This window comes from Hibiscus syriacus, unplaced genomic scaffold (assembly GCF_006381635.1).
Source record: "Hibiscus syriacus cultivar Baekdansim isolate YM2019G1 unplaced genomic scaffold, ASM638163v2 tig00112230_pilon, whole genome shotgun sequence".
In the NCBI taxonomy this organism is placed as follows: Eukaryota; Viridiplantae; Streptophyta; class Magnoliopsida; order Malvales; family Malvaceae; genus Hibiscus; species Hibiscus syriacus.
Genome location: NW_024063275.1, coordinates 1,650,711 through 1,664,694, shown reverse-complemented (window position 1 = coordinate 1,664,694; position 13,984 = coordinate 1,650,711). Strand labels below are relative to the sequence as shown.

Here is a 13,984-nt window from a genome sequence, read left to right as displayed (position 1 = left end):
CATCCTCTGTCGGAATACGATATGTTTTCCGGTGACTGAAGATTGGTTTCTGTAAAGCGTATTTATGAGAAAAGAAATGATCAGAATAAGGGGTTAAATCTAAAAGAAAATGTTGTTGCTTATCCACCTCCGAAATCATACCCGGATCCGGAAAGTATGTTCAAAATGAGATTTTTTCTGGGAAAATATTGGGAAAGGAAAAGAAACAGTTTGGTTGGGTTGAGGAAGAAGATGGAGTAGGGTTGAAGAAGAAGAAGAGTCGGTCAAAATGGTTCTACTGTGGCAGTCAACGATCCAACTCAGCAGATAACGATCTAGTTGCGATTTCCGTTACATCTACTAACGGTTGTTAACGTCAAATGAGCATTTTGTAACAAACGATAATGTTAGTGACCGATTTGTAACTTTTTAAACATCAGTGGTGAAAATGAAAACTACCCCAAACATGAGTGACCATTGGCGTAGTTTACCCTATAAAAAGGAGGGAAAATTTATCGGGATTCTACCCGAAAAAATATATTCCCTCCAAAAAAAATATTATGAATCAATATTTTTATTTAATTAATTAAAAGACCGAAAATTAATAATAATATAATTAAAATAATTACATTAATTAAAAAAATTAGATAATAATAATAATAATGCTAACAAGTTCATATTGTATTTTGATAACGCCTTAATAAGAAAATAATAACATATGATACAAAATTAAATTCATCATATTAACTAAGATAAACATGACTTTACAACATATATTTCACAATACAATATTTCTAATAAATATAAATATATGATTGTGCACTATACATAAAAAATACAATATTCAATGATAAAGAAAAAGTAAAATAAAAAGTTTGTACACTAAAGAGTTATTATCATTTAAAAGTTTTGAACCTACAAAATATAAGGAAAGATGTTAGTGAATAAAAAAAATAAAAAAATACAATAAATAAAGCATGTATTAGGAAAAATTACATTAAACAAAATTAGAACTTACATCAATATTGATAGTTGATGATAATAAAGAGGATGAAATTAAGAGAACTTTTGGAGAGAAAAAAGTTAAGAAGAGATGAAATGAAGGAAATGAGAGAAGATTGAGTTTAAAAAGGTTTAAATAGGAGAAAATAAGGGGGAAAAGTGGGTAAATTTTTAAATTTGATGTTGAAATTGGAGGAAAATTGAAAAACAAGGGCGGGATGGGTGAGAAAATCAAAATTTGCGACATAACATGTGGATCCATCAGAAATTTATGACGGAATACGTGAATCTGTCAGAAATTTGTGACGGATCCACATATTCCGTCACAAATCACAAATTTGTGATGGATACACATATTCCATCACAAATTTAAAAAAATGTTTTTGATATACCAAACAAGTTTATTAATTAAATTTTATAAATTGTAAGATTATATTTGATTCAATTATTCGAATATATTCAATTATTACTTAAAGTTTTTGTTGAAAATGTTGAGTTAATCGATAGTATGAAATAGCCAAGAGGGGGTGAATTTGTAATTAAAATTTTGGTTGAAGCTGTTGGGAGCGTATGGATATCGGTACTCCTTCATAGGGGTATCGATACTAGCTGTATAAAATAGCCAGATTGACCAAAAGGTTGAAAATCGTCTGTGCATAACCCAAGCCTGACATTACGAGTCTCATAAGAAAATGTTGGATGCTCCTTATCAAAATGTTTCCAAGCAATAGAATCAGAAGGATGACACATGAGACCTACTTCATCATTTTGATGCTCAACATGCCACCTCATATGCTTAGCAGTAACTTCTGAGGCATATAACCTTTGTAACCGAGGAGTTAAAGGGAAGTAATACATTTTTTTGTGCGCCTTTCTATTACTAGATCCTTCACCAACATTATCCTTGTACCGAGGATGATCGCAAAACTTACATTCGCTCAATTCAAAATCACTACCCCAGTAAATCATGCAACCATTTCTACAACAATGTATTTTTTGAACCGGCAAACACATATCACGAACCAACTTCTTCATCTCGTAAATGTTTTTGGGCATGACATTATCTTCGGGCATTAACCTCTGCACTATTCGACAAAGGTCATCGTAGCATGCATTAGGAATCCGATATTGTGCTTTCAAGTGTATTAATTCAGAAACCAATGATAACTTGGATTGATTGCTACCGACCCATATCGGTTCAGAAGAAGCACCAAGTCTATTGTACAACATCTGTGTCGAAGCAGTTGGTAGTTGATCATCTTCTATCATATATGCATTTAATTCAGGACCAACAACATCTACCTCATCATTGGATTCATGATTACTACTACACAAATCGTATGCATCCTCTGGAGCTAGAGTATTAAAATCCGTCATATGGTTATAGTAACCAGTATAAGAAAAACGTGGCTCTCCATGATGCACCCAATTGTGATAATGCGGAATAAATCCTTCAGTGATCACATGAACTTTAACCGTTTCTGGATCTCAAAAAACTTTTATTTATGCATTTAGGTCGATTACATGGACACCTAATATTTCCTCGATCCGCAAATCTAGGCTTACTTAACGCAAATGTGATGAACTCCAACAGTGGCCGCTCAAAATCAGGATTAATAATGTGACCATTTATCAGCCTATCAATATTGTACATCCAAGATCGATCCATACTGAATACCAAAACCTGTTTCTATTGTAATATTAAATTAGGATATTTAAATTAGTAAAATTTTATTTAATAATTTTTATTTTTATTTTTTTAAATTTCCTAAAAAATAAAAAAATTTATGACTTATGGTTTTATTATTGTAAATTACATGTAATTTTTTTATTAACATGCAAAAAAGCATTGTTAAACTATGTTACATACAAAAATATTTTCTCTACTTTTTGATATATTTTTCACCTTTTTAATTGAAAGGTTAATAATAATAAATTGATAGCATTATATTGTAAAAAATAAATTAAAACTTACCTCAACTCACAAATTCAGTAGAAAATTTCAGAGTTCTGCAAAAAAAAATACCCAAAAAAAATTTAGAATTTTCTTTTTCTTTTAAATATAAAAAATAATAGCTATGTTATCAATATCATTAAAAAGAAGTTTGTTAATTAATCAAAAGCAACTTGCATTAACTATAAAAAAAGAAACAATTTACATTATATATATTATCATTAAGCATACGCAAAACAATAACCTTTGTAGAGAATTTTTTTTATTTTTTATAACAAGATGATTGAGTATGCTATATATAAGTCATGAAAGTAAATATCTAAATCATTTAGATAAACAACATTCACCAAGCTAAAATTACAATATCAAATAAAACAAATAAATGCATATAAATAAAAAAATAAAGGATAAATCTATAAATCAATATATTATAATTTCAAGTGGACATATAAATGAAAAAATTAAATATTTAAGATAATAGAAAATAGAAAATACCTTCAACCAAGCTTGGTGTCCTGCATGAAGAGAAGAAATGGAAGATTGATGGTGAGAAGAATGGGGGAATACAAAGAAATGGGGGGAATAAAATTGGGAATAAACGGGTAGCTAGCTAACATTTAATATGTATTAATTACACAGAAACTTTTTAAAACAATTGAGAAGAAACGGGTAGCTATATTTTTTATTTTCGACATAATGATTATTTCATCCGAAATTAAATTATTATATTTTAATTAAAAATAAATTTCTTACAGAATTATTGTCCCATTATAAATTAAATTGATATTTTTTATTTCCGACGGAATGATTATTCTATCACAAATTAAATTGGTATATTTTAATTAAAGTTGAACATAATTTCCGACAGAATCATTGTCCCGTCATAAATTAAATTAATATTTTTTACTTAAATGAATAGACTTTCTAACAGAAAAGTAATTCGGTCGAAAATTAATAATTTTGTGACGAAATCATTTATTTTCATCGGTAATTTAAAATTTTCTTGCAGTGTATCTTACAGTTCACCACCAAAAAAATAATTTATTTAATTCAAATTTAAGTAACTAATTTTAAACAAAACTATTACGATATTATTAATGATATACATTTATAATTCAGTTTTAAGAATTAAATTAGAATAATTCATCTATATAATTTTATATTTCAAATAATTTAAAGTTTGTTACGGCATTGCGATACAATTTATAGCGTGTTGCAATGTTACGTAATGATTTTTGACTGCAACAATCGTGATGCAGTTTCCTTATCGCGTTGCGTATTACGTCACAGTAACTTTAAAAATGTTATAATGCGGGCTTTATTGCGATAGCAATTTAGTACTATAGTCGTACCAGCATAATAAGATGCCTCCAAAGAAGCCGAGCGATTCAACACTATAGGAATGTGGGAATCCTAGGGCATTGATGACTTTTGATGCTTTGTGTCTGCTAATTCGTGGTTCAATGAAACCCACGATGTCTGGTCTATTATCACGGAGGAATTATTTTGCTGCAGGGATGAAGTTCAGATCTCCACAGCCCTAAACATTCTAACAAAATATTTTTACTGTTATTTGAGACTGTGATGGTATAATGAGTAATACCTGGGTAGGCCACCATTGGTGTCGGCGAGTCATTATCCTGTAATTTGGGATTGGTCTGAAAGTCTCTAGGCTCGATCCTTCATGTTGCTTTTCTTGTTTTGTTTGCACTGAGTGTAGAGGCTACGGGTTGAGTTTCCGCAATGAATCAGGCGGTAATTTAGTTTTGGTTTGCTGGGGGGTCAATGGGTAGGGGAGGAGCAGCAGGTGCTTCAGATTCATGCATGGTGATGGAGACGTGATTGTGTGAAGGAGGGATCGTGGGTTTAAAACTAGTATAGAGGGAGTGATGGGGGAGGGGAGTTTGCGAGGGGGTTTGTTTTGAGCTTTTGAGGGGGAGGCATAAAGGTTCACCTGCATTGGTTTACGGATAGGCACAGGTCCTCTTGATTTGGTGGTGGGTATCTAGGAGAGGCTACGTTTTGGCACTGTGGGAGTTACCTGTTTGGATCTTGAGGCTGGCTGATCGATCCAGTTTTTCTTCGTGTGTATTGGACTGCCAAGAAGAAAATCTTAATGGCACGGCTAAGGGGATTACAACGGTCATTTAGCACTCACCATTCCAAATTCCTACAAAACCTTGAATTGGAACTCCAAACCGAACTAGAAATTATACTCGACCAAGAAAAATTACTTTGGAAACAAAAGTCCCGTAAAGATTGGATACTCCATGATGATCGTAACACGAATTACTTCCATAAAAAAGCAATCTATAGGAAAACATCCAATAAGATCAGCTTCCTAAAACTCTCATCGGGGGATTGGTGCGACGATGATGAAACCCTAAAGAGAGAAGCAGCCGAATACTTCAAAACACTTTTCAACGATATCAACCCTATTCGAAAAATATTCCACATCAGGTATGTTTCCCCTACAGGCTTCGAATATCCAAACCCTAAATATGCCCCATTCTAATCATGAAATCAAGGAATCTCTCTTCAATATAGCACCCCTAAAAGCCCCGGGACGTGATGGACTTCATGTTGAATTTTTCGAAAAACAATGGGACATTGTAGGGAAAGATGTATGCAACATGGTTTGCCTAGTATTCAGAGGCCAGCCGGTCGAACCCTCCCTGAACCACACCATTCTCGTTCTATTTCACAAAACCGATACTCCCCAAACTTTTGCAGATTTTAGACCCATCAGTTTATGCTCAGTCCTATAAAAGTTAGTCACCAAATGCATCGTGAGACACTTCAAGTTCCTGATGCCTTCTCTTATCCACCCCGCACAGGCTATCTTCATCACAGGTCTGAACCAAGAAATCATCCACTCCTTTTGAGGGAAAAAACCAAACAAGGATGGAAAGCAATAAAAGTAGACCTAGAAAAAGCCTTCGATCGTCTCCGATAGGACTTCATACAGGATACACTTCACAATGTAGGCTTCCTTCCCTGAATTATTAAACTCATCATACATTATATATCTTCCTTATTTATGCAGGTACAATGGAAAGACACCTTTTTTGAAAACTTCACCCCAAACTGAGGGGTACGACAAGGAGACCCTCTATGTTCTCACCTTTTCGTGCTCGTAATGGAAAGACTAAGACACACCATCCATAAAGAGTCTCATCATCCGCATGAAAGCCCATTAACCTGGTTCGCAACAGGATTCTACTATTCCTCCTCTTCTTTGCAGACGATCTCACACTTAATAGTAAAGCAGAAATGAACTAGGCAAAGCTAATATATTCAATCCTTACCCATTTTGGTTTACACTCAGGCCATAAAGTAAACGCTCGCAAAACTCAAATATATTTCTCCCTAAACACCGACTCTGAGACACGAGACTATATATGCACGACAATGGGCTTCCACCAAGTCGACTCACTACGAAAGTACTTGGGGGTTTCGGTCATTCATCAGCGATTTAGATGCTCTGTCTACAACTTTATCCTTCATAAAATACGTTTGAAATTAATTAGCTGGTCGGCGAAATCCCTCTTTATGGCATGTCGTATATCCCTCGCCAAATCAGTACTCGTTGTAATACCTACATACTTCATGCAAACTACCAAGTTACCAAACCAAATCTGTGCGGAAATTAACAAAACCGTAAGACAATTTATCTGGGGGAAGGTACCACTAGTCAATTTGAACTCAGTATGTCAGCCACTATCAAATGGAGGCCTTGGGCTCAACCATTCTCTAGAGCATAATAGGGCTTTTCTTTCAAAAATTGGCTTTGCAATCGTATCACAATCAAACGCCTTTTGGGTCAAAGCCCAAAGACAAAAGTACAAAATTCTGAACCTCTGCCCTACTATAATATATCGCAGACATAGCTTCAATCTGTGGAAATCCTTAACGGATAATTGGGAAGCATTAAGACCGAACTTAATCTGGCTTCTAGACAACGACAAGGAAATCAAACTACGGGAAGACAATTGGCTCCCATTGTACAGACCGCTTAGATAAATGGCAGACCCGAACCAAGACAACAACCAGATGCTACTTCACAACCTAGTCACCCAAGAGGAAAACTGGAATCTTCCCCTCATCCGCTCACTACTTCCTGAGGAAATCATACCACACATTATAGGGGTACCTCCTCCTGAGCCAAACGGTGGAGAGGACCGATGCATATGAAACGACGATCCAAGACCCTTCATGACACAAGGTGGGAAGAAAAGAAACCAATCTGGACAACACCAGTCCCTCAGAGAATCAGAGTGTTCCTATGGTTGGTATTTAGACAAAGGATCATGAAAAATGAGGAACAATTCTGTCGAGTCATCACAACCAACCTCTACTGTTAGCTATGCGGAACCACAACCGAAAACACACTCTATATATTACGTGACTACACAGTAGTTAGGGAAGCATGACAGCAAATAACCCCTGCCACAACCCACTCGAGATTCTTCTTGCTCGATATCTCGGATTGGATCACTTGCAACCTCTCCACCAATTCACCCTTTCCATGCACACCCACCCCTTGGCAATCATTGTTCCCCACCATACTATGGTTGCTATGGAAATATCGCAATGACTTCGTCTTCTCCGACACCACACGATCGATAAACGACGTCCTCAACTACAGCTCCCATTTCTTCCAGTGGGAAATCCGCACACCCTACACTCCCACCCCGTACCATCAAACCTTTCCAATGAAAACCACATGCTAGTAACTGGTCTTGCCTAAACAAAAATGCCGCTGTCAACATGGAAAAAGGACAAGCATGCATCGGAGGAGTAATACGAACAAACAGCGGAACCTGGCTCACTTGATTTAACCAAGACATTAGAATGACAACCCCATTGCAAATGGAACTCTGGAGCAGGGATTCAAATTACGGTTGCGGCCGTGTTTTCGGTCACGTTACGTTTATCGCTGTCGCGGACGTAACGGATGCTATCGCGGTCACCGCGGGTATCGGGGACGTGAATTTTTTTAAAATTCGCACAACTTATTATAAAATATAATAATTATAATTATAATTATAAAAAAATCACTTTTAATGATTTTTAGAGTATTTTGTAACACTTATAGACTTTTATTAATACATAAACATAATTTTTATTATAATTAATTTTTTTTGTATTTATTTATAAACTTTTTAAAAATATTATATTAACTCGTAACAAATAAAAAATAGAAAATATTGTATTTTAAAATTAATGAAATTAAAATCCAATTTCCTTAGTTATTAGGATTTAATTATTTTTAAGACTATATATTTTGTTGTTAAAAAAACTAAAGGATTTTATTAGAAAAAACTAAACTAAAATAAATAAATTCCTCCGGCTGTAACCCATCCCATTATATCTTATCTAAAGCAACCCTACATTGGTCAACAAAAGAAAATAGGAAACTAAAACTTATCCAACTTCATATTCTTTCTCTCTAAATGTGCCATTGAAAAACTTACAAGAAAGCTTTAAAATTTTTGTTGAACCTGAAGTGCTCTGAACTTCTATCTTATTCATAAAGATTCTGTAACCGGCGTTTACGCCGGCATATCTGGAATTTCCTCTACTCAGAACAAATCTTCTTCTTCATCCATTTTTCTTGATGCGAGCAAGTGCGTAACTTGATTCCCTTCTCTCAGTGTAAACCTAAATTCAAAGGTATGTAATTCTTTTATGTATGAGTTGCTATTTTTTTTGAAGTCTCTGTGCTGCGGTGATGTTTAGTGTTGTAACGGGGATTAACGGTAAAAACGGTCCGTTATACCCGCAATCGGCTGTTATCGACCGTTATGGGTATGATTATGTTTCACACCTTTATTTCGGCTGATATCGGTAACGGGAGCCGCCGATACCGCGATATAACCGCCGTTATACCGTTACACGGCTGTTTTTTGAATCCCTGCTCTGGAGTATCCTAACCAGACTACGACTCGCTTGGAACAATGGGACCGAGCTTCTTCAAATATAAAGCGACAATGCATAAGCCATCCGGTTGATAAATGATCCAAACTCAGCGTCCAACTCCTTTCCGTTAGTACGTACCATCTCGGCCCTTCGAAAACACTCCTGGTACAACGAATTCACATGGGTTCCGAGAGAAAAGAATATGGTCGCAGATAAGATCGCAAAGTTTAGGACGAAACCCAACTTCCACCTCAAGATCTTCACTGAAACCCCAACAGAGATAGTAGAGCTTCTAGAATGGGACACTATAGGTCCCCTTTATTTCAAATCTGTTTCTGCTAGTTAACTAGGCTAGAAGCCTCCCTTTCAATTCAAAAAATAATAATAATATTGGTGCTACATAAAAAAAAGTCCTTGTTACCTTTTTAAAAACGTAAATTTTAAAGGGTATTTATATGAAATCGATACCCATTCATTAAATTTGGATACTCAAACTCAGAAAAATCAGATAACAAAGTATTGTTTCAAATTATTATGCATCTTAAAATTTTAAAGTATTTAACAAAATAAATTAATTTATTTTTATAATCATTATAATTTTAGAAATTATTTATTTATTATATTTTTATTGTATTGATATAAATGTGTAACTTGATATTAAAATTAAAGAATAGTTTATTGGCTGTAAAATATATGCATATGAATATGATAAGCCAAATTCGAGATTACGAGACATGAATGATAGTTGTTGATGAATATGTTTTCAAACCTTAACTAAGAAATGAATATTGGTGGATTGCTAATATATAGTTTTATATATTATCAATAAATATAATAATGATATATCATTAAAAAGACTTCACGTAAATTTAACTTTAAATTTTTATATGAATTTATTATTATCTAATTATGTGATACTATATAGTTTTATACAACATCACATCATCAAAAATATGCTGCGAAAAAGAAAGCCAAAAAATAAGAAATAAATGTATGATGCTTTTAGCAATCACATGCACGAACAGCGACGACACAAAATGTGGACAGATTTAATCTATTCGAATCTTCAAAAGAAAATATATTAAAAGAATAGAGGTTCATTATTGACACGGTAATATATTGGACAAATTCATCAGTTCTAGATTTTATTCTATATAATGTAGTAACTTGTATAAATATATTTTTCCCAGGAAACAATCAACAATTTCAAAGAATTTTCAGAAAACTGAATTGGACATCTATAAATATATGATATCCATCTATGAAACTTTTGAAACTTTCCCAGAATTTGATGTCAGGTTACTGATCCTGGAAAAACAATTACAGCATTTTCCAGGAAAAATTTTCAAAATCCTAAAAGAAGATAGTAGACCAATGCCACAGGTAAGGCAATGAGCATACCGAAGATTACCCTGAAACAAACACCAAATCAAACCTCATTATTCAATTCAATTAAAAAAGAAAAAAGATAATAAGAAGTTTTAAGAACTATATATTATGATTACCCTGTGCTTAATATATCAGGATGAATATTGTACTCTTTGGCAAAAACAAATGGAACGACTCCCTGAGGGAGAGCAGCCTGCACGATTGCCACTCTCAATAATCTGCCTTTAAGTCCGAGGGTGGTAGACGCTGCTGCCATTAGAGCTGGTCCGGCCATGAATTTCATCGCCATCTCTACTGCAGCCATTCGAATACCGCACGCTATTATGCTTGGCCGTGATGCCATGAATAGACCTATTAAGTGACACCAACAAATAAATTTCGATTGTGGATGTAATGGATGCCATTGTAAAGAACAACATAACTCGTACCTAAGCTGAACATCGCCATGCCAAGTCCTCCACTTGATAATATAGCTATTGATTTTTCGACAATTGCAGGGAATTTAATGTCCCACCTACAACAGATTTCAGCCCTCGTTACAGAATTAAACAAAATTCTATTTCAAACGAACCAAACGACCTCAATAATTAAAAAATTATTGTTATCATTTGAAGTCTCGGGTTCGAGTACGACATCTACCAGGGTATATGAGCGCTCATTATTAAATGATAAAGAATCTTTCAAATGAAAAAGCCGACCTGAATTGAACGCTTGCCCAAATAAGTCCCAGTACGGTTGCATGTGTATTTGGATTCGTCATTAGCTTCTTCCCCACGGTAATGAAAATCTGCTTCGCTTTGGATTTTTCCCCTCTGGTTTGTGCTTCTTCTCCTCCCTCTTTCTCTTGTGCGTCTTCAGGTGCCTCTTCGTCCCCTTCTTTTTTTATCAGAATAATAAAATATTTAAGAAATTAACTATGCTATAAGATATTTAAATCATATGAAAGTTGGACCCACTTGATTTATCTTTTGCTACTAAAGTCGACTGAAAGTAGCTTGGAATACAAACCACCACTGATGTTTATGAAAATTAATGAATGAGAATGTACCTGAAACAGCTGCTACGGTCTCAGAGGCAGCTTTGGTAGCATTTAGCTCAAACAAAAGCAAGAGCAGATTATACCAAATTAAGCTTTGTAGGACAACAATCTGAGCCAAAAGGGTAGCGGACTTATCTCCATACATGGCCCTCAACAATGGGATCCCGAGGATTAAAGTGTTGGGCATCGTCGATAAGGAGAGGCCGGTTATGATTGTCGGCAGTCCGCCAAGGGAAGTGAGCTTTGTGACTGTGAACAGAACAAGGAAAGCGAGTAGCTTCTGAAGGAAATCGGCGAGGATGAGTTTGAGGTTCATCTTGTAAGGGTTGTTCTCGGAGATGACTTGGAAAGAGAGGAGTGGGATGGAGAATTTAGCCACGAACTTGTTGATGCCTGCGCATTGTTCTGGGGTGAACAGCTTCATCCATTTCACGGACACGTAGGCTAAGATCATGGCGAAGTACAATGGGACAGTGGCTGCCACCACATGATAAACATCTGCCAGTGAAATCATGCTGAAACCACTGATGAACAAGAATGTCCTTTTTCCCCCCTTAATAACGAGCTTGGAAATCAACCTCTTTATGTGTGCTCTATTGGTTTTCTTCTTCAGATTTTATAAAAAGAAAGAAAAGTGAGGAAAGATCGGTTCTTGAAGAAGAAGCTTGATGAAAAGTTTCCTTTTAACCTATTCCCCAAAATGGCCTCGGGTTTAAGTAAAATGTCTCAAGTTTCAAATTCCTATTATCTTAAACTTCAAATTTAATTTAATTGATTTAAAAGTTTTTTTTTTTAAAAAAACTTCGTTCTGCTTAATAATATTAAGATTTAATTAAAATATGTCAAGATAAAACTCTAATTAAATAAAACTTAAATTTTATTCAATTGATTATGTAATTACGATTAGTATAAACTCCAAACTTAATTGAGTTCATATACTCAATATTTAAACGATTCAAAGTTTAAAATTCAACATGTTTGTCTTTTTTTTTCTTCTTCTCATTTTTCATTAGTAGACGAAGATATCCGAGAATGGATAGAGAAGGTGGAAAGAGACGAATGCTCCCTTTAAAAAATTTTAAATTATTATATATTTTAATTTTTTATGTATTTTTATTGAAAATTTTTTTTCGTCTCTCTAAAATTTTATAAGTTCATTCATTGTTAAAATTTTAGAGGGTTTCCTCACTTTAACATAAAATTCTGCATCCGTCCCTTTAGATACAAGTCTTGGTGCTAATTGCCACTGCTAGTATTTTTTTTTATCTTGCATCTTTACTTTTTCTTTATTTCTAATAACTCATCCTTTATGATATAATTTTCTCTTATTTTATAGCACATTTTTTTGCCTATCGAAACATTTTTTATTTTCTTTTTGATCGTTGGTCATTTATTTTTTTTGTTCATTGTTGGATTTGACGCCACCACAAAATTCTTTTTAATAATATAGGGTGATTACAAGTGGTAATATTCGTTCTAAAGACTCTCAACTATTTGAGAATAAACGCTCAAAATACCCTATAGTTATTGGTGTTCAACCCAAAACCTCTAAAAATAACGATGATCTCTTTAATCGCTAATATCGCCGGTAAATATTATGTTTCACGTAACTACTCGAATTTTTTCTTTACATGTATTTATTTGTTAATTTCCTCTTGTAATGTTTGAAGTATAAGATATATGTGATAATACAAGTATAAAGGGCTTTATTATGAAGAGAAAGTCAGGGTAGTATTGTCATCATGGATTGGAAAGGTAGATTCCAGTTTCCTTGTGAGTATGTTTTACTGGTTCCACACTTCTTTATGGAAAGGAAGGGAGGACTTAGACATATAGGCTATATACCCTAAAAAAGAAACAAAATCATAGCACTAGTCTTTTGATTTTTCATGAATTCAATCTCAAAGAGCAAAGGAAGATTCATGTTTCTTCGTTTTTTTCTTTAAAAGAATACCTTATTTTTGAGTTATTAAAGGTCGTAAAAAAATGGAAAACGACAATTCTTTACAAAATATATAAAAACATCTTGAGAAAATCAAAGAAATTTTCTAAGCTAAATCTAAGCAAATGATTCTTAGATAATACAAATCAGACAAAGGGTTATCCTTTGAACCCCATGCAAACTTTTTCTTTTCTTAAACAAATTCACCTCCCATGCTTATGTAAGTTATTTACTTCAATAAGTGGTTATTTTAAACAGGGTAAACTTTGTATTTAGTCATCCAATTATTCTTGTGGTTCTATTTTGATCATCTAACTGTTCTTTTTTAAAATATACTTAAATTTGCCTTTTTGTTCCGTTTTGATCTCTCATCATTAAAAGTATAGAAATGTCTACATGATTTTTTTTCAATGATGACGTGATATTATCTTAAGTTGACATATGAACATTACCGTTAATTTTTTAACGACAGGCGACCAAAATAGAATAAAAATGTAAAACTATGTGTAATTTTTAAAAAAATAGTTGGATAATCAAAATGGAATTGGGTGACTAAATACAAAGTTTAGCCTTTTAAATAATATTTTGATTAATTTTAAGCCAAGGAAGTAAAACTTAAAAGTCAGAAACAATCTTGAGGGATTTGTATTCTTAGCTTAGGATTTAGATTGCTTCATGGAGTTTTTTGAAAGAAGGAATAAAGAAGTGAATTGCAGGGGAAGTAATTGGAAGTACAGATGGCAGTGGCATTTTTTCT

At 33.8% G+C, this 13,984-nt stretch overlaps 1 protein-coding gene across 1 annotated transcript; it reads right to left on the bottom strand.

The window, feature by feature from the left end:
- Positions 1-10,124: 10,124 nt before the first annotated feature.
- Positions 10,125-11,799, bottom strand: LOC120176151 (auxin efflux carrier component 8-like). Its single transcript, XM_039182643.1, has 5 exons — positions 11,295-11,799; positions 10,945-11,122; positions 10,675-10,760; positions 10,363-10,597; positions 10,125-10,269 (listed from the first exon to the last, which is right to left on the bottom strand). Exons 1-5 carry the CDS (start codon positions 11,797-11,799, stop codon positions 10,203-10,205), a joined length of 1,071 nt encoding a protein of 356 aa, XP_039038574.1. The 3' UTR covers positions 10,125-10,202.
- Between the last annotated feature and the right edge of the window lie 2,185 nt (positions 11,800-13,984).

What these genes read in the sequence shown, in the direction of transcription:
- LOC120176151 (XM_039182643.1), bottom strand. Translation starts at nt 11,799, where the DNA reads ATGATTTCACTGGCAGATGTTTATCATGTGGTGGCAGCCACTGTCCCA. An exon ending in TGGGCAAGCGTTCAATTCAG is followed by an intron (nt 10,761 to 10,944) that starts GTCGGCTTTTTC and finishes AATCTGTTGTAG; the next exon opens with GTGGGACATTAAATTCCCTG. An exon ending in CCTGATATATTAAGCACAGG is followed by an intron (nt 10,270 to 10,362) that starts GTAATCATAATA and finishes TGTTTGTTTCAG; the next exon opens with GGTAATCTTCGGTATGCTCA.